General features: G+C 47.2%; 1 protein-coding gene and 1 non-coding gene across 3 annotated transcripts in view; both read right to left on the bottom strand.

Annotated features, from left to right (window-relative positions):
• Positions 1 to 7,656: 7,656 nt before the first annotated feature.
• Positions 7,657 to 27,083, bottom strand: part of LOC119163401 (ninjurin-2) — a 22,989-nt gene continuing 3,562 nt past the window's right edge. The window contains exons 1-3 of one of the 2 annotated variants that reach the window (XM_037415389.2): positions 18,410 to 18,518; positions 8,766 to 8,951; positions 7,657 to 7,984 (exon numbers count right to left, since the gene is read on the bottom strand). In XM_037415389.2, the coding sequence (XP_037271286.1) occupies positions 7,760 to 7,984; positions 8,766 to 8,951; positions 18,410 to 18,481 (483 nt within the window). In that variant the 5' untranslated portion in view covers positions 18,482 to 18,518 and the 3' untranslated portion in view covers positions 7,657 to 7,759. Of the gene's footprint in view, positions 7,985 to 8,765; positions 8,952 to 18,409; positions 18,519 to 27,083 lie in introns of those variants that run through there. The other variant, XM_075873037.1, reaches the window with a different exon arrangement.
• Positions 17,373 to 17,445, bottom strand: TRNAS-GCU (transfer RNA serine (anticodon GCU)). The gene has a single exon. It is a non-coding gene; the product is annotated as a tRNA-Ser (tRNA).

Below are 27,083 nucleotides of genomic sequence, written 5' to 3'. Positions count from 1 at the left end.
CATGGGATAAAAGGAAGAAAGAAAAAGTAAAAAAAGATTGAAAAATATAAAATTGTAAAGTATTGGAACACGCGCGTTGGTTATATTTGATGGTTTTTAGAGCTACGCACGTGCGACGTTGGCGTGGTGGATCGCATACACCACGGAGATCTGCGTGTAATAAACTGTTGTTGAAAGTTAGCGCTGTGTTGTGTCTATGTGCCTTCTCTTGTCCGTGTTCGTTGTCTGCGCTACCATCCATCATCATGCAACCATACCAACAAGCCCAAATCGCCACCCTCACTTACTTTGAAATTCGCAAGCTGTATCGTATGGAGAGCACTCGAACAAAAAAAAAAAAAGTTACAGCCCGATCAACAAGCAAAGTCGGAAGAGCGCCGCGTTCTACGCTCGATTAAAAGGGTTGCTTTTTTTTCCTTTCATGGAACTAGCACTGCTTTTCATTGCAACGCCGTTTCAAGAATCCTCCCGTCGAGCCACAGAAGCAGGATACAGGAGAAGGGTGCAGGCGGTCGCCATGCGTCTAGGTCTAGACTGAACGTCGCTGATTCTGCGACGACCACGGGCTGATTACAGACACGTTTTCGTCACTTATAAATCACCCACTCACACTGTGAATTTTACGGTGTTCGGTGGATACGTTGGGCAATGTAAGAACAAACATTGAAATGTTTTGCTTATTCAAGAAGTACGCAGCGCGCGTTCAGATTTCGATGTACCTGGCATGAAACAATGCGACGTGTTACACAGCAGTGTCAATGTTCACTCTAGGGGCGAAGCTTCTTAGGCCGTGGGTCGTTTCCTTCTCTGTAGTTGTAGTATGTAGCCACCTCTAGTTATAAGTTGCGAAATAGATGGGGTTTTGTGTGTGTATGTCCTTGAGAACAGCATAACTGGATGGCGTTGGTGGTTTTCACAGCATATCCACGGAGTGGATCCATGATGGTGAGTGCAGCGAAGCGTTCGTTCGTCCGCCCGTGTGTACATCTATCCGTCCGTCCGTGCTTATGCCCTGCGTCTGTACGTCTGTGCGTCCGCGCTTTTGTCCATCCGTGCGTCCATGCCTTTGTCCGTCCATCCAGACGCACAGACAGAAGGACGGGCGCTTCGCCCCAATCATCATCATTCACTCCGCGGATATGCTGTGATTTCTTTTATTTCATTAGTAGTCTACCTCGGCGAATATTTACTTTTAATGAGAAATACGCCGTTAAGTTACATGTGCGACCTTTCCATTAGGCTAATGTCGAGAGTACGATAAAGAACAGGATGTGAAGAAGAAGATGTGCCTGCAGCGAGCAGCATCGCCAACGCCTGGCTCTCTCGGCTCGTGCTTCGGTTCGTTGCTGTGCCGATCGCTGGACGGTTCTTGACGCTGTCTCGTCGCTGTCTTTAACGGCTAATAAACCTCCTCACATTTGGTGGAAGGTGCTGTTAATCCCCGTTGCTACACCCTGGAGCTGCGAAGCCGCACGCTACCACCTGTCATGACTGCCAACGCCACTACATCGACGCCTTCGCTCCAGTTCAACTGCCCTGGCCATCCTAAACTACGGGAGCCGAAGGTCTTCAGCGGTGCGGATGGGACCGACGTCGAAGACTGGCTCGAGCACTACGAACTGGTGAGCGCCAACAATAAGTGGGATGAAGCCGACAAGCTGGGCCACGTGATATTTTATCTCACTGGCGTCGCCGAATTGTGGTTCAATAACCACAAACACAACATCCCCACATGGAGCGTCTTCAAGACGTCATGTGCTGAAGTGTTCGGTCGGCCGGCTGTCCGCAAGCAGAGGGCAGAACAGCGCTTGCGCGTCCGCTCTCAGCAGACTGGCGAGACCTTTACCAGTTATATTGAGGACGTCGTCGACCTTTGTCGACGTGTGAATGACACCATGCCCGAATCTGACAAGGTCAAAAACATCCTGAAGGGCATCGACGACGGCGCATTTCAAATGCTCTTGGCAAGGAATCCAAGCACAGTTTCTGAAGTCGTCAGCTTGTGTCAGAGCTACGACGAGTTGAAAAAGCAACGCACTCTGACTAGGCAGCCTAAGCCTGGTGGTGAGTCGCTGTCCAGTTTCGACTCCATGCCGGACAATTCACCATTGCTTCAGCAAGTCCGAGTCTTCGTCCGTGAGGAAGTCGCCCGCCAACTTTCCCTAGTGCCCTTTACTCACGAGACCACCACCCGTCTACCTGCCCCGCTTCGCACGGCTATATCGGAAGAGGTTGCACAAGCTGTTCCTCGTGCGCACTACGAGCCACCTCTATCAAGCCGTGGTCACTGCCCGGGTGTCGCACAGCCGGTAGGCGCTCCTGTCGCCTATCCGCCAGCCGTTCAGCCTGTGGCCGCGCCCCTAACCTATGCAACGCAGCCTGTGGCTCCGCCTGTCGCCTTTTCACAAGAGATGCAGCCCGTGGCCGCGCCGCTCACATATGCAGACGCTGTACGTAGGCTCCCGCAACCACCCTACACCACGCGCTCACAGCCCGCACACCCGGCTGCTTATACTGCACCTTGGGCGGCAGCACCAGTCGCCAATTCCTGGAGGACGCCCGATAACCGACCGATTTGCTACGCTTGCTTCACTCCCGGACACGTTGCTCGCTACTGCCGCCGTCGACCTCAGACGTTCGGCAACTATGCCCGGTCGTCGCATCCCGGCAGCCAACCCTTCGTCCAATACGGGCCGGTCTCGCCACCTCGCTATGCGCCTACTGACCACCTAGACTTTCAGCCGCAACGCGCACCCTCTCCTCGTCGGCGATCGCCCTCCCCCATGCGTCGCCGGCCCGGACCCTCCGACCAGGAAAACTAAGCAACGCAGTCCAAGAGGCAAGATCTGCGCCGTTTTCGAACTGTCTAAGCCCTCGCTCCTCTCCTGCTAACGTGGTCGCAGTAACTGTTGAAGGTTATTGTACTTTCGCCCTTGTGGACACTGGCGCCGCTGTTTCTGTTATTGCCGCTAATCTCTGCCGTTTATTACGCAAAGTAACGACGCCGCTTTTGGGACTGTCGCTTCACACCGCAAGCGCACAGCAAGTAACGCCTCTCGCAGCCTGCACTGCAAGAGTCTCCATCGAAGGCATTCTTTACATCGTGGAGTTTATTGTTCTTCCTGTCTGTTCGCATGACGTCATCCTCGGGTGGGACTTCCTATCCCGCCATAATGCCGTCATTGACTGCGCACGCGCCGAAGTTGAGTTTTCGCCCTTGTGTGATGTCCCATTACTGGACGCTCCTCATCAGCCGCCGAAGTTGCTCGTTCTTGAAGATACCGATATTCCGCCTGGAAATTTCGCCCTTGTTCCCGTTTCATGCAACGCCTACACTGACGCTACAGTTCTTTTTATGCCTTCCGATATCTTCAAATGTCGTCGAGCTTTGCCGCTGCCTTTCGCAACAATTGACCTTGCCGCCGGAAGAAGCAACATGTTCGTAAGCAATCCGCTTTCCACACCTGTCACATTGCTTGCGGGGGAATGTCTCGGCCGCGTGCAGGATCTCGACCCTTCGTTTTTGTTTGATGTCCCGGACGACTACTGCGACCACCCAAAAGCACTGTCAGCACTTGGGGAGTCGTCCAATGATACGTGTTCCAGCGCCATCGCTGACACTCTCACTCCTACCGAACATGCCGACCTGCTGGATCTTCTCCATGAGTTCAGGAGTTCGTTCGATGTGTCGCAACCTCAACTGGGCCGCACATCACAAGTCAAACATCATGTTGACACCGGCCTACACCAGCCACTGCGTCAAAGACCATACCGTGTCTCCGCTGAAGAGCGCCGCGTCATCAACGATCAAGTTGAAGATATGCTTCGTAGGGACGTCATTCGACCATCTCACAGTCCCTGGGCGTCTCCCGTCGTCCTGGTGCGTAAGAAAGACGGATCTATCCGATTTTGCGTGGACTATCGTCGTTTGAATAAGATAACCCGCAAGGACGTCTATCCTTTGCCGCGCATTGATGACGCCATTGACACCCTTCACGGAGCGGAATTTTTCTCGTCGCTAGATTTGCGGTCTGGCTACTGGCAGGTCCCAATGGCAGAAGCCGATCGCCCAAAAACGGCATTTATTACACCAGACGGACTATATGAATTTAACGTCATGCCCTTTGGGCTTTGTAACGCGCCTGCCACGTTTGAACGTCTTATGGATAACACGCTACGTGGCCTCAAATGGAATATGTGCCTGTGTTACCTCGACGATGTCGTGGTTTTCTCCCATGACTTTCCTACGCACCTCCTTCACCTCAGGCACGTTTTAAGTTGTCTGACCAACGCTGGTCTGCAGCTTAACCTAAAAAAATGCCGCTTCGCTGCACGCGAGCTCGTCATCCTAGGCCACATCGTGTCCAAGCACGGCGTATTACCAGACCCAGCAAAACTTCGAGCAGTCGCAGAATTTCCCAAGCCGACGACCATGAAAGAACTTCGCAGTTTTGTAGGCCTATGCTCCTATTTCCGGCGCTTTGTTCGCAATTTTGCATCTATCATGTCACCGTTAACGCAGCTTCTTCGCGGTGACGTGAACCTCACCTCCTGGTCCCCTGCATGTGACGTTGCCTTCGCTACTCCGCGCCGTCTGCTTACTTCCCCACCTATTCTTCGCCACTTCGACCCGACGGCTCCTACCGAAGTGCACACCGACGCCAGCGGCGTCGGGCTAGGCGCGGTCCTCGCTCAACGAAAGCCCGGCTATTCAGAATACGTTGTAGCTTACGCTAGCCGCACTCTGACGAAAGCCGAAACTAATTACAGCGTGACAGAAAAAGAGTGTTTGGCTCTGGTGTGGGCGCTTGGAAAGTTTCGGCCGTACTTATACGGCCGCCCGTTCGATCTAGTAACTGATCACCACGCGCTTTGCTGGCTTTCCACATTGAAAGACCCTTCTGGCCGCCTTGCGCGATGGGCACTCCGCATCCAGGAGTACGACATTCGCGTCGTATACCGCTGCGGACGCAAACACTCTGACGCTGATGCCCTGTCCCGCTCACCTTTGCCACCAGATCCGACGTGCGGAAACACGTGCCTCCAGTACTTGTCATCGTTAAATCTTGAATCAATTGCCACCGAACAACGTCGTGACCCGTGGATCGCCTCTCTTATCGAATATTTATCTGGCACGCCCAACCTTCCAGTATCTCGATCCCTCCGACGTCAAGCTCTCCATTTCGCCATCCGCGATCAACTTCTTCATCGACGCAACTACGCTCCCGATGGCCGCCGGTGGTTGCTGGTCATTCCACGCACTTTACGATCGCAAGTATGCGCCTCCCTTCACGACGATCCGCAATGTGGCCACGCCGGAGTGTTCAAAACATATGAACGCCTTCGCCATCGCTATTACTGGCGCGGCATGTACAATTTTGTACGTAAATTCGTGCAGTGCTGTCCTGACTGCCAGCGACGTAAATCAACACTGTCACGTGCGACTGGCGCATTGCAGCCACTTCCATGCCCTGCCAAGCCATTTGACGCGTCGGCGTTGACCTCTACGGTCCCCTTCCATTGACACCAGATGGTAATCGGTGGATTATAGTGGCGGTCGACCACCTGACACGCTACGCCGAAACAGCCGCTTTGCCGAGCGCTACAGCTCAGGATGTCGCCTCTTTCATTTTGCAACGCTTTATCCTTCGACATGGTGCACCTCGAGAGCTCCTTAGTGACAGAGGCCGCGCTTTTCTTTCCGAGGTCGTCAAAACTCTGCTTTCGGAATGCCACGTCATTCATCGGAAAACGACAGCATACCACCCGCAGACTAACGGACTAACGGAACGGTTCAACCGCACGCTAGGTGATATGCTGTCAATGTACGTGGCATCTGATCACAGCAACTGGGACCGTGTTCTCCCATACGTCACGTTCGCATATAACACCGCAATACAATCCACCACGGAATTCTCACCTTTCTTTCTTCTTTACGAACGTGAGCCTTCCCATACAATTGATACCCTACTTCCTTACCGTCCTGATGCTTCCGAGTGTCCACCTATCTCCGATGCTGCTAGACAAGCCGAAGAGTGCCGCCAGCTCACCCGTGCGTTCACCTCGGAAGAACAACAACGCCAGAAAGAAACTTGTAGCACCTCTCTTCCGGATCCCAACTATGCCCCAGGGTCTCTTGTGGGGCTTGCCATCCCATACCAAACACCGGGACTCTCCTCGAAACTTGTCCCGCGGTACGAGGGGCCTTACACCGTTTTGGAGAAAACCTCTCCGGTTAATTTCCTAATTGAACCAGTTTCCCGATCGGACGACATGCGCCGGCGTGCTCGTGACATCGTCCATGTTTCCCGACTGAAACCGTACCATGAGCCTTTGCCTGAAACTTCTTAAGTCGCCAGGATGGCTCCTTTTTCAGCGGGGGCGATTGTGAAGAAGAAGATGTGCCTGCAGCGAGCAGCATCGCCAACGCCTGGCTCTCTCGGCTCGTGCTTCGGTTCGTTGCTGTGCCGATCGCTGGACGGTTCTTGACGCTGTCTCGTCGCTGTCTTTAACGGCTAATAAACCTCCTCACAAGGACAATCATATTGCCATATTGCTACCAAAACGTAATAAAAATACAGATGACGAAAAAGAAGACGATGTCAACTCAAACACTTTCACTGTGAGAGACGTGGGGATTGAATTTAGGTCGGCTAATCGAAGCCTTCTTCAATATTCTGGCAAAATTACTTCTCACGTACCTTATTTTAATGACGTGACCAGGGCACTGAGTTATCTAGAGCGTAACTGCGCTTCGGTTGACGACGTCAAAAATGTCCGTGCGGAATATAATAGTAAAATTATGAGTCAGGACATGAGAGCAATATGATCCAACGACGACAATTAGCTCAGTTTTCCCCCATACAAGTCTCCAGAACGGAGAAATGCCAGGATGCCTCTTTATTTTTCAAATCGAGGTATTTAGCACCGAGAAAATACAGACCTTAATGAAAAAAAAAGTAATACTGCCACATGCGAATTTATGATCCCCCATTGCAATTACCTATCAGGAAATTGCACGAGTTGCCATGCTTTTTGTAAATTGAACGAAAGTAAATGCACTAACAGAAAAATACTTTCGTTCAGTTCAGCGAGATAAATTGTGGCGGCGATTCTTGCTCGTACGCGGAAAAACAACCATGCGCTCGCTGGAATCCCATGCGCTCTGCCACGGTCTCCGCTGCCCTCGGAATCGGCGCCCTCTCGCGGTAATCGGGCGCACAATAGTCGTTCATTTTGCTGGGGAACGCGGCGATTGGGACGGCCGAAGAAAAACACGCCGTTCGCTCGCCATCTCGGAGGCCATGACCTGGTTGCGTGTGACGTCAAGCGACGACATGAGACAACATCCCGGGCCACTAAACAGATCCGCACTTGAAACTTAATTAATGCTATTATAGACATAAAAGTGTTTCATTAGCTGGCTTCCTTGTGTGCATATGGTCAAAGTCAAAACACGTGAGTGACATCTAATTTTTCGAGCAGTGCTATAAATTATTTTACTTGTTTTAATAGCGCGAGTCTGTGCACCCAAGTCCCGCTTTCCACGTCGTGTTAACAACACACGTTGTTTGAAAACGCACTTCTCTCGATACCCGTTGATTTTCGAAGTGTTGAAGAGGTGCGCACACAAAAAGACATTTTCTGCAGTCCGTGTAGTTCGACCATTCTGTTTACTTGTCGAGTGTACGGGAAAGATAGTTACAATGTTCGTTTAAAGCCAGCACGGCACATAGCCGCCAAATGGCAAATACCGGTCTCAGTGACGCTGCGCTACCCAGTCCCCGGCGGCGTGCTGCGCGTGGTGCACGCCGTGGTCGCCCAGCAGCGAGTCTGGCGCGAACGCGGAGAGCAGCACGTTTACGACGCTGATGAGGAAGGTGAGCAGCACGACCACATTGTTCAACAGGTCAGCCTTGCGCTGCTCCCAGGGACAGTTGATGTTCCATCTCCCGAGCAGCACTAGCAGAAGGCCCGCGAGCAGCTGCAAGGGAAATGGGAGTTTCGAAAAAACTCGCTACTGGGAGAGTTGTACATACTTGGAAGGAAAAGATGGGTGCGCACCAACCACACAAGGGACACGGACGAGCGCAAACCTACAACTATAGCTTTATTTTTCGTCGCAGTAAATATATACGCGCGTTCAGTCACGCGGTAACAACGCTAATCGCACTGTAGCGCTCTCCAGAGTACAACAGGCCGCACAAGAGCCTCATTTCACAGTCAGATGAAGAAATAGAAGTAAGACCTCTTTGTTGAGATATAAAACCCTCCCATCAGTTTCCGTCCAATTCTATCATGGCCTCTGCCAAAATTTTGATGCCCCGGAAATTCGGAACACAGACTGGACAGTGCGTCAAAGTTCGCGCTATAAGGGAACATGAAATATCCTTAATCATTCAGGATAGTGCGCATTCACTTACGCGCGTTCGGTATTGAATGTGTGCTCCAAATTTTCGAAGCATCAACATATTGGACAAAAGTCACGATAGCACTGCCCGGAGATTACTGTGTGGCCTATTTTATTCTAGAGAGCATGACAATGCGATTACCGTTGTTACCACGCGAGTGTATGCGCGTACATTTGACTACGACGAAAAATGAAATTAGTTGAAAGTTTGCGCTCGTCCGTGTATTCAGTGTCCTTATGTTTGTGTGCGCAACCTCTTTTCCTTCCGGATGAGAGTTGATTATCACAGATGTCCACAGAGTTTCCTGCTATGTTATGGAAACTGTGCAAACGTCACACGCGTGAATCGACCCACCTGGAAGGAGATGGAGAGAGCGAGGAAGGCGACGCACGTGCCGTGGTAGCGCTGCCCCGGCGGTGCCGACAGCACGCGTCGCAGCTGACACGCGTTGGACGACAGCAGCGCCAAGTCGAGCATGCCCTGGGCCAGGGTCTTGCGAGTCGCGTACATGTTCATGTCCAGTGGGAAGCCACTGCGACCCTGAAACAGCCCAAATGTCCACGATGGCTTGGCAACTTTCGTGCCTCTGGGGTCTCGCAGGTGCGTAGACATTTTTTTTTTTTTTTTCAATTTTGCCTGCGTACAGATATAGGCGCACATACAAACGAACGCTAGAACACACAACGTGTGATTCCAGCATTTCCTTCATCCCGATGCGACCACCATGAGCCTAGACCGAAATTTCTATGTTTCAGAATTGGCGTCCAGATTTTAGTCATGCCAGAGATATGTACCGATGTGTTTGTCGAATTCTCGCGCCAAATCCCTTTCGGAAATAATCCATGATATTTTGTACACGATAGAGGCGGAAATGCTGTAGGCCCGTGTGCTCAGATTTGGGTGCACGTTAAAGAACCCCAGGTGGTCGAAATTTCCGGAGACCTTCACTACGGCGTCTCTCATAATCAAATGATGGTGCTGGGACGTTAAACCCCACATACCAAATCATATTTTGTACACTACTCGTCGTTCCGCACCCGCAGCTTGTTCGCTGTTCGGGTCTAACATTAGCGTGAGTTTGAGACCCCTGCTCAAGAGAGAGAATCAACTTTATTGAGCTCAAAGATTCGATGGTGCGTGCTTGCACCAGGCGGGATGGTTCGGGAACTTCGCATGTGTCAGGTCGGCCTAAACACATCCAGTGAGAAGACCACCATAAACGCTCACAAATCACAAAAGTGATCGATTGAACCAGCACATATCGCCGCTTACGGCCCGCTTCTCAGACACTATATGAAGGATGACAATTGCAGCCGCGGGTATGTATACTTATCCAAAAGAAACATTCTTATAAATGCATACAGTCAGTTGTGCGAGGCCGTCTCGATTCACGGTTTCACTACATCGAGATGTTCTCATAGTACGACAGCACTCAGCCGTAGTCTCTTGATTGCGCGTGCGGAATAGCAAGGGATATTGCTTCTGATACGAGCTCATGCACCTATACCTTTCGCTTTTTCGCCCTCTCCGAGACTTATTCTCGTTGCATCTATTTTAATCGTCAGCTGTCGCACCAACAGGTGCAAGTTGCACAGAGGGGAGGAGTTGCGCTGCCTATAGCGGGGAGCTGCACTGTGTAGTATACATGCTGTAAGTGATCATCACCGTCAGCCTGACTACGTCCACTGCAGGACAAAGGCCTCTCCCATTTTCCGCCAGTTAACTCGGTCCTGTGCTTGCTTGCTCCTGCCAATTTATACCCACAAACTTGATCATTCACACCGAAAGCGGAGCGGCGAGGTAGATTTCCAACGCGGTGAGGCGGCGAAAACGCGTTAAAGAGGAGAGGACGTTGCCTCGTGTTTCGGCTTTCTGTTCGCCTGTCAAGTCAAGCACATTACAGCATATATATTATATAGCATTACATTATCACACTAGTGTGCTGCGTTTATTCTTTAGGGGCGAAGCTCCTCAGGGCGTGGGTCTGTACATCCTCCGATGTATGTAGTTGTAGTAGGTAGCCACTGGTGGCACATACCCGCTCTAGAAAAGGTATGAGCCTCAGGGGATGCGAGATGGCGTGAGGCAAACGGACACGGCTGAAAATCTCAAACTGCCACTCACGAGTCAAAGTCACAACGGAGAACATGCAGCCATCAAAGTCTTTGACTCTGGAATCGTATTCATGATCGTGTATTTAGCTCTTATAGCCTGTCGGTCGGAAATGTCAAGCATAAATAGACACGGCATTGAAAGAGTACAATACAACGTAGAAGAATGCACCATTCGTACTGGTTGGTGATTTTAACGTGGATATCGCAGACATGACAAATAATTGGCTTATCCAACATATGGCTTCTAGATATGCACTCTAATGTATATCATGCAGCGTGGGAACTTGGGCAAGTTGGTAGGCCATAACTGAACATACGAACAGCGCAACTTAAAAGTAGTTACAGTGTAACCACAGAAGCAAAGATACAATAATAGAAAAGAGCACTGACTTTCAACAATGATTTAATAGCGGAGTGGTGTGCATATATAAGCAAAAAAATCAGAAAATGGGCATGCTCAGAATGGCGCAGCATACAACCACAGCGAAACAATATCAGCAAAACCCTTGTCTCTTGTTGATGGAACAAATGTGTAGCTTAAAAATGATCGAGATACGCGATCTCTTTCTGTAATAGCGCAACTGATGGGGAGCTTACACATGCAGCGTCAAACTTGTTTATGTGATAGGCTTCGTTTATCTCACGCGTGGCATGTGAGTGGTGCTTGCCTATTACCTCGCAACGCTCAAAGAGAGGCACGCAGCCACAGTCACGGCAGTGCATGGATTCCGAGGTGTCCTTGGACTGCACTGTGCACATTAATATTGTGCTCTCTTAAACGGTCATTCAAGCACCTTCCAGTTTGCCCAATGTATATCATACAGCAGGATAGCGGAATAAGATATTTATGCCCACGTGAGCTGTGTATTATCTTGAAAGAATGCTTAGAAGTGAGTTTGCTGTTGCTTTGTTCAAGCGACGTAGAAACTAACCCTGGCCCCCCTACTCTTCGCAGTTCCAGCACAGACATAGGTGAAGAACAAACTCCTGTACATAGTGCCGCCATACTTGAAATACTCAAAGGTATCAACGAACGAACAATTCATCTAACTGAGAGCCAAGCCAATCTAACCACGGATGTTAAACAATAAAAGATAACCAAGAGACTATAAAAACTAGTCTCTCAGATATATTCACCCGCCTTGAAACCTTGGAGCATGAATCGAAAACCCTAAATGCACTCCAGGAAGATATCGTGTCAATTAGGAGCTCCACCGCCCATCTGACGTCCCAACAAGAGATGTTACAGACGCGGTTGGATGACTTAGAGGATCGCTCCAGACGAAATAACGTCGTTATTCATGGTATATCAGATTCGAAAGAAACGTGGAACGATACGGAGGAGAAAGCACTTGCCGCGTTACACTCCGCACTTGGCGTCGAAATACCCCCCTCAGAGGTCGAAAGAGCTCACCGTATAGGGACGCTATCTGCATCCAAACCCCGCCCCATTATAATGAAATTTTGTTCCTTTAAAACCCGAGATAAGGTATTATCAGCGCGCGCTAAACTTAAAGAATCCGGTATTTCGGTATCCGAAGACTTTTCGCCTGCGACTCGTGAGGCACGAAAGAAACTGTCTGAATTCGCTAAGGGTCTACCTGGATCTCCGAAATACAAATTGCGCTACACGAAACTGTATGTCAACCAACAATGCTACGTATATGACTCTTTAACCGATACTGTAACAGAAACGAGTAACTTTCCCCACCCTGAAACGCATCAACGCAAAGCATCGCAAAACAACGGCCTAGACGCTACGCAAACAGCAAACCTAGAGACACGATAGGAAGACGCGAGGGGATGTGGGCGATTGCCGCCCCCGTCACGCTTATCTGTACTTCTTGCGAACGTCAGGAGTGTGCTTAATAAACTTGACTCTTTTAACTCTATCGTAGACACGTGCAGACCTAATGTTATCGCGTTAACCGAAACTTGGCTGAATAATAACATTCGGAACACGGAAATTTTTTACGATGCGTCCCGCTACACAATTTACCGTTGTGACCATACCCTTCGCCAAGGCGGTGGCGTTATGCTTGCTGTTTTGAATGCACACGATTCTTACCAGGTTGCTGTTGAAACCGATATTGAAATTATCTTATCGTGTGTTGAGGTGGCGCACCAGAAATTCATTTTTGCGGCATGTTACCGCCCCCCTAACGTCCCGCCAACGTTTACTGCTTCCTTACACGATGTTCTTAATACCGTAGTAACTCGCCTGCCAAACGCCACGATTTTCTTATTAGGTGACTTTAATTTCCCTCAAATCATGTGGTCCTCCGAATCACCCAGGTTTAATTCAAGTTCCTCACAAGTTAGCGACTTTCTGAACCTCTGCTCAACCTTCACCCTTACCCAACTAGTTACCCAGCCGACGAGAATAACAGACAGCACAGCAACGGTACTAGACCTCGTACTTACCTCACGCCCCGACTCTGTCTCGTGCATGACATATTTACCCGGTTTATCTGATCATTTAATCCTTTCTTTCGACATCTCAGTACCAGCTCTAGAAACACGTAAGACAACTAAGCAAATTCGTGATTATAAGAAAGCAAATTTCGATGCCATTAACATTGAACTGTCCACTTTTCTCGACATTTTTCTAGACAATCGACAACCGTACAGTTGAAGCTAACTGGAACTTATTCCTGCGAAAAGTCGACGAGCTAACCAACAAATACATCCCTCTTCGCAAAATCTCTTCGCATGCCAGAGCTCCATGGTACAATGCCTACTTAAAACGTCTATCAAACCGCAAGAAGCGCCTTTACCGTAAAGCGAAACTGCTGCCCACGAACGCTCGGTGGGTTGCATACAAAGTAGCTAACGATTCCTATGTATCCGCTGTCAAAAATGCAAAATCCAACTTTTTCCAGAGTACCTTACCTAGCCTGCTTCTAATCAATCCCCAAAGCTTTTGGCGTGTAATTAATCCAAGCACGACTGATTCAATTAAACTGCTGGACCATAATGACGAATCCATTCCCGACAATGAGTGTCCGGTTGTTCTGAACAGGTTTTTTTGTAGTAATTTTGTGGTTTCTTCCAGTACATCTCTTCCTTCCCCAAAGCTGCACGATTATCAACTTATGAATCCAATTATTATTGACACTCGGGGAATTTCTAAAATAATACAGTCACTTAAGCCCTCTTCAAGCCCTGGTGTCGATCTTATAACTTCTAAATTTCTTCAAGGTACGGCCTCGTATTCTTCAATTCTTCTTACCAAACTTTTTCAACAATCCATTGACAGCGGGTCCCTACCCATCCAGTGGAAAATCGGTAAGGTGGTCGCCGTTCACAAATCAGGTAGCAAAGAATCTCCTTTAAATTACCGCCCTATATCCCTTACGAGCATTCCTTGTAAAGTCTTGGAGCATGTCTTGTACACAAGCATCGTGACGTTTCTCGAATCCAACTCATTTTTCACGGATGCACAACATGGTTTTCGAAAGGGATTTTCGTGTGAAACCCAATTACTGTCTTTTACACACCAGCTTCACCGCATTCTTGACCGTCACTCCAAAGCGGACTGTATTTTTTTAGATTTTGCAAAAGCCTTTGAGAAAGTGTCCCATAATCTCCTGCTCCTAAAACTTAGCAAACTTAACCTTGATCGTGATGTGTTCAAATGGCTGGAACACTTTTTGTGTGGCCGTACACAGTTTGTTGCAGCCAACTCATATAATTCCCCAGAATGTTCTGTTAATTCGGGCGTACCCCAAGGCTCAGTCCTGGGCCCCCTCTCATTTTTAATTTACATCAATGACCTCACTGATTGCGTTTCATCAAACATACACCTGTTCGCTGACGATTGTGTGATAATTCGTGAAATTAACGACACAAGCGATGTTAGTATTTTACAAAACGACCTTAACGCTATTTCAAACTGGTGCAGTCTTTGGCTAATGAACTTTAATATTAAAAACTGTAAAGTTTTACGCGTATGTCGAACTTCAACCACTCCCGCCTCGTACCATCTTAATAATGTTCTACTCGATTGTGTTTCATCCTACCGGTACTTAGGTGTGCACATTACTTCTTGCGTGACCTGGTCCGTTCACATAAGCAACATTATTAACAATGCAAACCGTATGTTAGGCTATCTTCGTCGCAATTTTTCTTCTTCACCTGCCTCTCTAAAACTACTGATGTATAAGAACTTGGTTAGAAGTAAATTAGAATATGCTGCTTCAGTTTGGGATCCCAGCATGGTTTATCTGATTAAAGCCCTCGAACTGGTCCAAAATAACTCTGCCCGGTTTATCCTACACGATTACGATCGAACAGCAAGCGTTACAGCTATGAAAAACTCGTTGCAGCTGACTTCCCTTTCTTCTCGTCGTAAGTTTTTTCGCCTGTGCCTTTTTCATAAAATCTTCCATAACAGCCCCCACCTTCGTGCTAATCTTTTTCTTTCACCGTCCTACGTGTCCTCTCGCATCGATCATGCGCACAAAGTTGGTATGCCGATATGCCAAACAAGAACGTGTTCAGAATCCTTTGTCCCACGCACCAGCAAAGACTGGAATCAGCTTCCTGGAGCGACTGCTGCGATTACTGATTATCAGCTGTTTCGCGCTGCACTAACAAACATTGTAAACTGAGGTTACTTATGACGTGTGCCTTTTTCGTTTTTTTTTATGTTCTTGCGTGTTCTGATGTGTTTTGTAGCTAGAATTGTATACTAAGATTATTTAAAGTATGTACACTAGACCTCTTTTGTTCTGCTTTTGTGTCCTAACTTTGTTATCAGCTAAAATTGATTATTCAGTAAACGTTGAATCCTGTACTCCCCTTTACTCTCCTTCTGAATCCATTTTTTTGTAAAACCACTCCCCTCTTCAATGCCTCTGGCCCTGAGGGTACAATAAATAAATAAATAAATAAATAAATAAATAAATAAATAAATAAATAAATAAATAAATAAAACACCAATAACACAATGCACGAAGTGCATTGTGTGTTTCACAGAGCATCTTACTATATTTGCAGCTGGTCCATTCACTAACCTGCAAAGCTTTGATAGCTTTTCCGGGGAGGAAAATAAAACAATGATATTAGCTCGTTTCCCGATTCTTCGGTCTATATATGCGAAACGTTGTGCAGATAAGGGACTGCAACACAGTTCTTAAGAACTGACGCATTTTGAGGCTGAGATCGCCCTTCTTGATTTTTGATTTGCTTCAAAAGCTTTTTCCGCAACACCAGAAATCCGGGCGTTCGAGTAAACAGTGCTTAAGAGGCGCTAGACCTGTGCTTTGAAACTTCGAATAACGCGTTCGATGCTCTAACCACTGAGCTATCACAGCGGCCTCGTGCTTTGAAACTGCGTTGCATAGAGTGCGGGCATGACCTCCTAAAAGCGTTAAGAAGGCAGACATTGATGATACCGCTCTGCTTCCGAAGTTACACCGCAACTACTTTTAAGTTGCGCTATTCGTTTATTCAAATGTATATCGTTTGACCATATGAAACCTACCGCGATCCGAGGAACATGACCTAGTAATTTTTCACTACAACCCGTACAGGAACCGGTGCACCCTTCATTTCACGGACCATAAAGTCGTTATAATGAAGGGACATCGCAAGCCACCCATCGTCTCTAAGAACAAATAAAAGTTGATTTGTATATATACACGGACAGCGTTTCTAACGTCTTTAAATGATGATCGACTCGGCGAATTGCACGAAAGATTAGCGGTTTACCGATGATTTTTTTTTTTTTGAGGTGAGGTATTCTTTATTTATTTATCGTGAATACATTGAAAGGCTGACGACAAAAGCTGCATACCTCCGGAGCTTCGCTCACTCATCATCATACACCCCGTGCACATGCTGCGAGTTTTTTTTTTTTTTTTTTTTTTCACTGCAGTGCGGGCAATCGCTTATAAGATCACCACCTTTTATGAAGGACGTTTGTCAATCGCGTACTATCTGTAGTCACCCATAGAGCCGAAGACGTTACCACAGATGGCATTATAAAAACCACCAGATAAATAAGCGGAAGAAAGTACAGACCATGACGATTGCGCTGTCTTAAGAAAGAAAGAAAACCATATGTACTGTTACATGTGTACTGTGTTGTGATATGGGGGGTTTAACGTCCCAAAACCACCGTATCATTATGAGAGACGCCCAATTGTATTAATTATACTGTATTATTACGATAGAAATGAAGAAGGTAAAGTGTACAGAAAAAAAAATTTCTGGCGGCAGCGACCGAACCGGCAACCTTCGGATAACGCGCCCACTCTATACTGATTTAACTACGACGGCAATATTCCTCTCTGCCACTTTTTTTTTTTAATTGCGACATAGACTTGCTTTCACGACGTAATATGTAGACTTGCTTTCAAGACGTAATATTTTGTGCATGTATTTGTATCGAATGTGCGTCATTAGGCCGGTGTTGTGCATGAAATGAAGCAGTGTCTTGTGGAATGTGTTATCATGCATCCAGCGGTCGTAACAAGTTTTGTCGCTGTAGCGAAGGCCGGCTTGCAGGAGGTGACGGGAGCGTCCCGACTGTAACACTTCGCATGTCCGTATAATGTAGCACGCTTGCTTCACTGGAGTGGTCCACTTTAACGTCCATATAGTGGACGTCCATAAAATGACGATCGTCCTGTCTTCCATAACCGTAGCTCAGTAGGTAGAGCATCGGGCACGTTGATTGATTGATTGATATGCGGGGTTTAACGTCCCAAAACCACCATATGATTATGAGAGACGCCGTAGTGGAGGGCTCCGGAAATTTCGACCACCTGGGATTCTTTAAAGCGCACCCAAATCTGAGCACACAGGCCTACAACATTTCCGCTTCCATCGGAAATGCAGCCGCCGCAGGCGGGATTCGAACCCGCGACCTGCGGGTCAGCAGCCGAGTACCTTAGCCACTAGACCACCGCGGCGGGGCGAGCATCGGGCACGTTATCCGAAGGTTGCAGGTACGGTACCTGAAGGCGGCGAGTTGTCTCTTTGTCCACATTATACTTTCTTAAATTTATGTCACAATTAGAGAAAGCAGTACAATTATAGCGTCCTCTATGGACAGACGCGTCCCCTGTTAAAGGAATCACCAGCATGCACAGCATGTTTCGATTTCTCTCAATTACAGAAGCATAGTGACTGATTTTGCATAAGACTATACTGGTGGAAGAAAGTTGACACTTCTTGACAGATTAGTGGCGTGCATGAAGATTGCTTCTTCACCAACTTCCTGCTAGAGGGCCAGCAATATTGATGGCGTACATTCGAGTGTTCATTTTAACAGAGAACCGTACTGTATTTTCCTTGAATTATACATTACCCACTGGTTTTTTGTCAAGGCGGTGTCAAACAGCGGCGTAAACGCGGAAAAGTCACAAGGAGGGACACATATTTTTGCCATGGCGGTCATCTTGTTTTTGTTAGTGTTTTTTTCACTTATATAAAAATAAAACCATGCTTAAAAGTCACTTTAAAGAAAAATATGGCTTCCCAGCTTGCGTGACTGCATTGTTCCATTGAGTCTTTTATGAAACTGATCGAGCGGCAGTGGCTGTATGAATAGCCTCACACAGCTGAGGGGTAGTGAACACCTGTACAGGTCACAAAAAATAATGGCATTGAAAAAGTTGGATTCACTACATTTTACCATCAAGTTATTCGGGCATGCGATCTTTGAAAAAGAATCTTCGAGGGGGGACACTTGCAAAGGTGCCCCCCCCCCTCCCCAGCCTGAGCACAAGGGGGGCCAGGACTCTCCTGTCCCCCACTCCCCCAACATGATTTACGCCACTGTTGTCAAACTAAGCAACGAGCCCTCAAAACTCCCTTCTTATCGTTCAACGAATGTACCAGCTCTATAGAGACAAGCTAGATAAAAGGGCTCACCCTCTCGGAGCCCATGTCGCCTCCCCCGACGACGCTGTCCTCCAGGCCCAGTTGTCGGCGTACGGCGTCCATGTGGGCGGCGGGACGGGCTTCTCCGAGTGGAAGGCGCCGACCGACTCCTACACCGGCTCGGCCGACGCGCGCGTGACGGCGACGCACCTGCTCCCCCCGCTTCCTTTTAGCGTCGCCCGTTATGCACCATTTTCGCGAACACGGCCCCCTCGCCACCCGTGCGTGGGAACGGAGACGGCCACAAAGGATTGCCCAGTGACAATCGAAACTTTTTTCTTGGGCGAGATGATATTGCATGTTACATAGTTCTTCATAGACGTCACCGTGGTCGACATCTTGGGAGGCAGACAGGAGAAGGAAAGATAGACGGCGCGGCACTCTCAGCTATTTAATTGCGCATGAAGCTCAATAATGGCCCGTGAAAACCCTAGAGTAACTTTTGAAAAAGCTGTCGTGGTGGTGGCACGCCTTAAACCGTTGGAGCATTTACGGCGTGGTTACAAGATATAGACCTACTCGTAATAACATGCATGTCACCAACGAAAATTCGGCTGTCGCCGGTCGAGAGCCCTTTGAACGCAATGCATAATCAGTCGGAATTGCTTCCGCATGCAGGAATATTAAACAACACGAGCATTTCGAGTTTCCAAATTTGGTGCGAGGGGTCCTCTAGATAAGAGCGGCAAAAACACCACGATCGAGAAAGGTACGTAGAAGAGACTGTTGGGCGAATCAGTTATTCATTCTGACTTAGACGGCGTGAAAAATGAACGCGCCTGTGTTGCTCGCTTCTTCCTGAGTCTACGTTTTTGGCGCAATTTAACTCAGGGAGAAAGGTATGGGGCAAAACCGTAGTACAATACTGCACTTGCATGCCGCATTTTGGTGACTTGCTAAAACACTCTAATTAAATTTCTCTCGACACCAGGCGACAGCACAGAGCATGTTGATTGATATGTGGGTTTTAACTGTTCCAAAACCACCATACGATTATGAGAGACGCCGTAGTGGAGGGCTCCGGAAATATCGACCGCCTGGGGTTCTTTAACGTGCGCCCAAATCTGAGCACACGGGCCTATAACATTTCCGCCTCCACCAAAAATGCAGTTACCGCAGCCGGGATTCGATCCCGCGGCCTGCGGGTCAGCAGCCGAGTACTTTAGCCACTAGACCACCACGGCGGGACCGCAAAGAGCACGTGACAATCAGGAGCTTTGAGTGACAAGTGACCTCGTTCGCGACAAGGTGACTTTCGCTCTAAGCATGACGCGTCATGGCGCGAAATAAATGTTTGACTAAGACATTTTGGACCACGGACTGATATGAATGTGGTATGCCTCAGGAAGTTTTCGCGCCGTTTTGTCTTTGCTCTTATCCAGTATCTCTACCTCAGAAAAATGTACTCTAGTTTTTACAGCAGCATGATCTCCGATGCCAGTTTTGGCATTGTATCTATCACCCATTGATTGCTCGCACTTCGCTGTACTGTGTCCTGCATTCTGTCACGAGAGTGATGTATGTATGTATGTATGTATGTATGTATGTATGTATGTATGTATGTATGTATGTATGTATGTATGTATGTATGTATGTATGTATGTATGTATGTATGTATGTATGTATGTATGTATGTCAACCTGCACGCCTAATTAATTAAACATATAAAGTCTTTTAGTGCAGCACATCGAGGACGTAGATTCTTGGTACCGGAATTTTTCACGAATGTTTAGCAGTAAAGAACCCGTTTCTCGTGACGAATTCCGGCCAAGTTCTTGATTTCATACGATCCTGTTCTAAACAGCGCATGTGTCGTTTTTCCAATGACGTAAAATATTCGTTGCACACGAATTGATTCTTAATTGTGAGTGCATTGACAAGCTTGGTAGCATAACATTTCATAGCATTTCTGGTGTATCGTCGACTCTAGTAGCTTTCTAGAACTTTTATCCTTTTATTTGAAGTATGCTTTTATTCAATGGAACGGGAAGCCCCACCGTCAAATGGAGGGCATTTGTATCGGGTCATGCATTGCTCCAATCTTAAGTGACTTGTTTTCAGCCAAGCTTGACAGAACCGTTTCCGGTGACCTTAGTGACAACAGAATCACGCGCATTTGTAGATGTTGACGACTTCCTAATTCCTCTCGACTGTGATCTCATTTCTTGTACCCTAGATATTCTCAACTTCATCAAGGAGCGGTTGAAACCCCTTGTTTTAACTCGTGAGTTGCCTGTCAATAACACTCTCATATTTTTAGATATTGATCTTCTTTTTCATCTTAGACCTCACTTGTTGGACATACTAGCCAAGGAGAAACAAACCCTTGCTTCCATACCACTCCAACCACACTAAACTTATAAAACGAGGCACTGTACACCTGTGCTTTAGTATGCTTTACAGAAGTCTTGTCCACATCTAATGGCAGCTAGTTTTAAAGAACAAGCAGAGCGACTTCTGAATGCTGGCTACCCCTCTCACGTACAGGTTTCTGTCGCGGGAAATCTGGTCAAGAAGCTTCAGTCCTTGGAGCAGGCTTTGCCCATTTTGAGCCAGTAAGGCGTCAGAAGCTTGCAGTAGTGCCTTATCTTCATGGAATCTCCCACAATTTGAAAAGGTTGAGGCGCGGGCCAATGTAAAGGTGATTTTTTTCTGCCCCGAAAAAGCTCTCGTACTTGTTTATGAAGGTTGTTTCACACGCAAAACCAGCTTGTTCTAAAAAGCACGAAACGCTGGTTGTCACGTGCGCAGAAAATGTATTCTTTCAGATACCTCTTTCATGCGGCAAGCACCACATAGGACAAACTGGCCGCTGTTTTAATGACCGGCTCCGTGAACATGCTTGTAACGTCAGAAATGGTCGCGATGGTTTTTCGGCACTGCATTGCAGCCTCTGTGGCTGCAAACCACTTTTCCATGGTACGGGTGTTGTAGGTAAAAACAGAGATAAAGTGACAAGGAAAAGTAGTTGAAAGAGAAACAATTTGTAGATTAGGGCTGAACTGCGTCAGCACGCCTTCTCTTGGTCTTTTTAAAAAAAGAATTGTCCTTCCTGAGATTGTAAGATTTCGCGCATGGAAATTGAGGGTTCTCATCTGTTTTGTCTGTTTTTTTTTCGAATTTTGAGAGCATATATATGTACGCGCCTCGAAATAAATTTTGTTGGAAGTAAGCACTCCCCCTTGTCCCTTATCTTATCCTGTGTCTCACATATTTCACGCACTACGTAATAATTAAGGCTCAACCACATCTTTGTGGTAGGTGATTTCGTAAATTAAGTTCATGGAGCACTAACGGCGAACAGAATTAATTAGTCAATACACCAAAACAAGCACTGACATGCATTCATGTGAGCAGCAGGCATTAATCTGAAATATATGACGCCATTTATGCCCTAAAACACGCCTATTTACGCGACAGAGTTAAAGTAATCAGGATTAAAAACAGCTAAAGTGGAATTTGCAGCAGCAAAACGTTATTTTTGAAGCACTAAAATTCAAATTTGGAGCCGGTTACGATTTTTTTTTTGTCATGAAAGACCAAATTTGCAGCAGTATGAAAAGAAGGCTTACATTTACAATATATATATATATATATATATATATATATATATATATATATATATATATATATATATATATATATATATATATATATATATATATATATATATATATATATATATACATAGAAAACATTCAACCCCCCTAAATCAAGCAGAGTGAATATGAGCACTGCTATAAGGCACATTAACTGCCAGTAAGTAAGCAAGCAATCAATTTGTTCCTATTCCCTTTTGACACAGGGCAGCGGTTTCATACGCCACAATAATAAAAATAAACAAATAAGTAAATAAATAAATAAATAAATAAATAAATAAATAAATAAATAAATAAATGAACTGTTATTCGTGAACTGGCCAGGCGTCACGGTCAATGCGCACACACACAAGCACCCAATCGTTTGGTGAAAGTCGAGCCAAGGCAAGCCGTATTCCACACCTGCTCCATTCGTGTGGTTTCAACTATAGTTTCAACCTGGATGTTTACATGTTGGGCCACTTTATTTTGCCCCGACACATCGAAATTGGGTGACGGGTTGCCAGTGCGCGGGGTTGAAGAAGACGAGGGTGTGTGGGGCGTTTGCCTGGCCGGTGTGTTTTGGGCCCCTCTGTGAAACCGGCCCCAACGTAGCAGGAGTGTCTTGTAGAATTTACCCAGTTGAAATGGATTTCATCTGTATAGCCCGACAGTCCCAAGAGTTCCGGCAGACTTAGGAAGGTGCGGGGCACATCGTGGAGACGCGAACAAGCCCGTAGAACGTGGGCGATTGTTTCTTCGGTTGCTCCACACAGGCGGAGAGTTCATGGCGTCGTTGTTGGGTCGCCAAAGGGCCCGTGCGAGCCTGGAACACTAGTGCTCTTGATTTGCCTCCTCTGTAATGAGGTTTGGTGCCCGGTGCCAGTTCATGTGATGCGTAACACGATGGGCTGCGTCTCTCGGTGACCGAGTCTCTTCGTGGCCGCTATTTCCATAAGCTACAGTTACTGTAATACCCGTGCCACACGGGCATAGAAAATGACATTTGGTGGCGACGGCCTTCAGTTCCCGAATGACATTCGTTTCGCCAGCGCTGCTACACGTTCAAAGCGAATGACATTTGACTTGATGATGTCATCACAGCACCTTCCAAGTGAGCATTGAGTGAATAGCAATAAAAAAAATTAAGAAGCACTTACAAGCTTCAAACACATCAGATAATCATCAAATGTAGAAATAAGCGTATTACGCTGTCCTAAGTTTTAGTTTCTTGCTTTGTTTTACAACGTTGCAGCCGACCGTAGCAACCTAAGCCAACACTAGTCAGATCCACACCGTAAATAGACACTAAAATTGACAAGCGTTTCATTATCAATACTTTATTTTCTTTGGATAACGTTCAAAGCACCTTTTTCAGACTTTAGTGCAAATAAAAGACGGGAAATTTCATTTTTAGCTCAATATGATTCCTTTATATACTTTCAGGTAAATCGCACTTCGCGAGCTGTGTCGTCGAGAGTAGGCATTTCTCAGTCAACTGAGTTCTGGCGAAGGCAGTTGGTGGCGAATGGCATTCGAATGGCATTCGGATGAATGCCATTTTGTTCGCCCGTGTGGCACCGCGCGAATGGCAATAAATCTGAAGGCATTCGGGGGTAAATGCCATTTTTTCTGCCCGTGTGGCACGGGTATAAAGGTAGCATATACAGTAACTCTACCATAAGCCGCCAGGCAGCGCCACCCTCTGCTGCTCTCCAGAACCTCCAGAGAACCCGAACAAAAGCAGATGATGTTTGGGATCTATGCCGCACGGTCGTGTCTGCTTCTCTAGCGCGCACACGCTTCCAAACCACCCCACTGGGCAAACAATGAAGTCCACATAGGCATTTGCCGCGCCTGTCGAATTTTTTGACAGGCTTTGCGAATTAAAATGTGACTCTGCCACGCTGGCAACCTTGAAATTCGGGAGATTCGTAAAACTAAAGTATTCTAGCTCACTTTAGCAGAACCGAGAAGGAGGGGTAGCGAAAAAAAATGGCGCACAAGTTTTTTGCGAATTGTCATTCGCTGATTCAAATGATTGGCAATAAGTTTTTTTGATGCGCAGCATTTCTTAATCGTGCGATGTCACGCGTCCCGTGTCGGCAGCGATGTCCCCACCTAAACCGCGCATGCTCGCATCTCGCGTATCGTGCCGCATGCTTGCGTCTCATGCCAACTATTGCAATAAATAAGAATAATAAAGACGAAATAACAATTAAGCATTCCCAAACCATACCCAATAACGCAACATTCACGCGATGCTCCCACCACTCTGCGACGCATTTACTCGAGTTTCCCCCGAGTGAAGATGCGGGCGGCATTTTTTAGACGTCAGCCGTCATAATAGCACTCAAAAGTATGCGGCGCATACACACATGAGTAATTGAATAGAATGTGCACTGTCCCGTGATTAGCACTCACAGCCCTTTCCAAATCATTATACACTTTCCCGCAGGACACTGATGTACGGCGGCGAAGGTGGCTTACGCAGCGATCAGCGCGGGTTAGAACGAGGCCAAGCAATTTTCGAACCACTACGCCCGCCTCCACATATCTTTTTGTTTTGTTTTTGCGGTACGGTTAGGTTTAGGACACAACTTCTCGGCTCGCTTGCTAGGCGTGTCCGCCCAGATAATGTAACAACTTTAATTTTGATTTTTTTAAATTATTTTTTTTTCCTCTCTATTGACTGTACTTAATCACCGCCTTAGATTGTCCACCTGTTATAATACCTCTGGGATTGACAGTATGAATGAATAAATAAATAAATGAATGGCGCACGCCCGTTGGCCCTGCGGCGGTGCCAGATATCTAAGGAAACTCCAAGCCAGAAAAATGTTTATGTGCCGCTGCTATGACAACCAATGTGGTGGCTGGAAACGACGGCGTTCGCAGCACGTCAACCTTATTGGCGAGCGGAAAACGCGGCGTACGTTTTTAACGTGCCATAACCACGTTTGCTGGATAGGAATTTCATATTTCCCGCCAAGCGTTGGTGGCACGGCTCCTTATTGTCTTGGGCAGTCCATCCCTCCGGCGTAGCCAACACAGCATATCCACAGACGGACAGATGGGCAGACGCTTCGCCCCTTGACGTCCCGTCGTCTCGCCGATAGGTGTCCGCTGTTATCAACTGATTGATGGGCGCGCGGCGTTGTTACTTCATCCTATACTTCTTCTGGTCGATCGCGCCTAGCGAGTGTCCTCACCTATAAAGTATATAACTTACATCGTAGTTTAGGGTTAGGGTCTGTGCGTTTGATTTGATTGATGATGCTAAGTGCAGGTAGCCAATGTGGCCTGCATTTATCGATGATATTAGCAGGTAGTCAATGTGGCTTTCATTTCTCGATGGAATTAGCGCAACTAAGAAAAATTTGAGTCTGGATGGGCATTTTGGCGCAACGTGGCGCGATTTCAGCCAATTTCATGGTTTTGGCGCAACGATGAGGAATTGTATCATATTGGCGCAATTGGCACAGCTGCTGCACCTCGCACGGTAATCAAAATTTTAAATAATCACTAACTTGCATTTAGTTGCATTTATCTGACTAGACTCCATGAGCATCATTTGCAGCGTGCCTAAGAGCTTCAGTGCAGCCTGCAGTGGTGTTAAGTCTTCTGATTTGGAGCAATTTTCGGAGAAGCAAAATTTTTGTTTTGGAGCAGCAATATTTTTCATTTTGGAGCGCTTTAAAGCAGGTGATTTTGTATCTGGGTGCGCTCTGAAGCAGCAAACTCCACATCCTGAAGTACAAAGGAGAAGCAAGTTGCATTTACGCTCAGGGACATATGTAGTTATTTTGGGGCACTTGCGAAAAGATAGAAATATTTCGATTCATTGAAACCTCATAGAGCAAATCATCCTAGGAACACTGCAGTGATGATGCAAAAATAATGGCGTAATGCTGTTGAGCATTCTGGAAAATTTCTTCATTCATTATTGTCATGGCAAATAAACAGAAAAATGTTGTTGAACAAAATTGTACTTTACGCAATAACATTCCAAACACACCTTTGTGATTATCAGCAGACATGGTAGACAAACGCTGTGAGGTACAGTGCTAGAAACTTGCATTGCCCCAACTGAATTTTCTTAAGACGACTCCAAGGAGAAGAGATTCTTTTTCTTCACAGCCGATTATATTGCTGGGCGTAACATGACGTCACTTGGCTAGTCTCAAACCAAACTCCTCCATCAAAAAAAAAAAAAAGGCTCGCGAGCAGGGGCGACAAACTTGGCTAAAGCAGAGATAAAATCGACCTATCTCCATTGCACGGAGGGCACATGCGATAACATTACCTCGCGTGCCAGGCCTGCCATCGATTGTTACTCAAGCAGAGAGGAACGCGCCTCCGTCTTCAAAGAGCATGAAGGCAAGGAGGTAAGGGCGCTGTTGTGAACTTTGGTACCATCTCCCCCACACCCGCCTCCCCCGCGGAGTGGTTCTTAAGAGAAAGGAAGAGAAAAGTGAGCCCCGTTATTGTCTGCTTCAGTGAGCGACACCGCCACAGAGCTCACAAAGGGATGGGGGTAAGGAGGGATAAAAGGGTAGAGGTAAAGGTATAGGAAAGAGGAAGAAGAAGCAACAACAAACTGAGGGGATAGGAGAGACAGGAAAGATGGAAGAACGGTCACTGGAGTCCGAGGACGGGGTACACTTGCGAGAGATGTTGTCGACGTCTGTAGATGGCGTAGAGCAGGTCCAGTAGGTCAGAGCTGCGCTGTCACCGAAGACAGCCGGCGACAGGAGGTGACGTAGGGCCAGCCCAGTCGGCCAGAGCTACGGCTACGCCAGTGTGGTGTACGTACAGTGTATTTGGAAACTGGTCAACCTGAGTTAGCGCGCATACATGTCAGGACGCATGGTTCGTGCTTGCCGAAATTAGCGACGTCGTACCCCATCCCTGTACTCCGCTCCTGGTCGAGACCTCTGCAGGCGCGTAACAGGAAATACTTTTCAGAGAGAGGGGGGCAACCTTTAAATTTCTGGGAGCCCCCCCCCCCCCTTTAATTGGTCATTTTTCACCCTTTATGCCATAGCGAAAACACATTGGGGATGGGGGGGGGGGGGGGGGGGAGT

The sequence above is a fragment of the Rhipicephalus microplus genome, chromosome 9, assembly GCF_043290135.1.
Source record: "Rhipicephalus microplus isolate Deutch F79 chromosome 9, USDA_Rmic, whole genome shotgun sequence".
NCBI lineage: Eukaryota > Metazoa > Arthropoda > Arachnida > Ixodida > Ixodidae > Rhipicephalus > Rhipicephalus microplus.
This window is presented reverse-complemented; position numbering and strand designations above follow the sequence as displayed.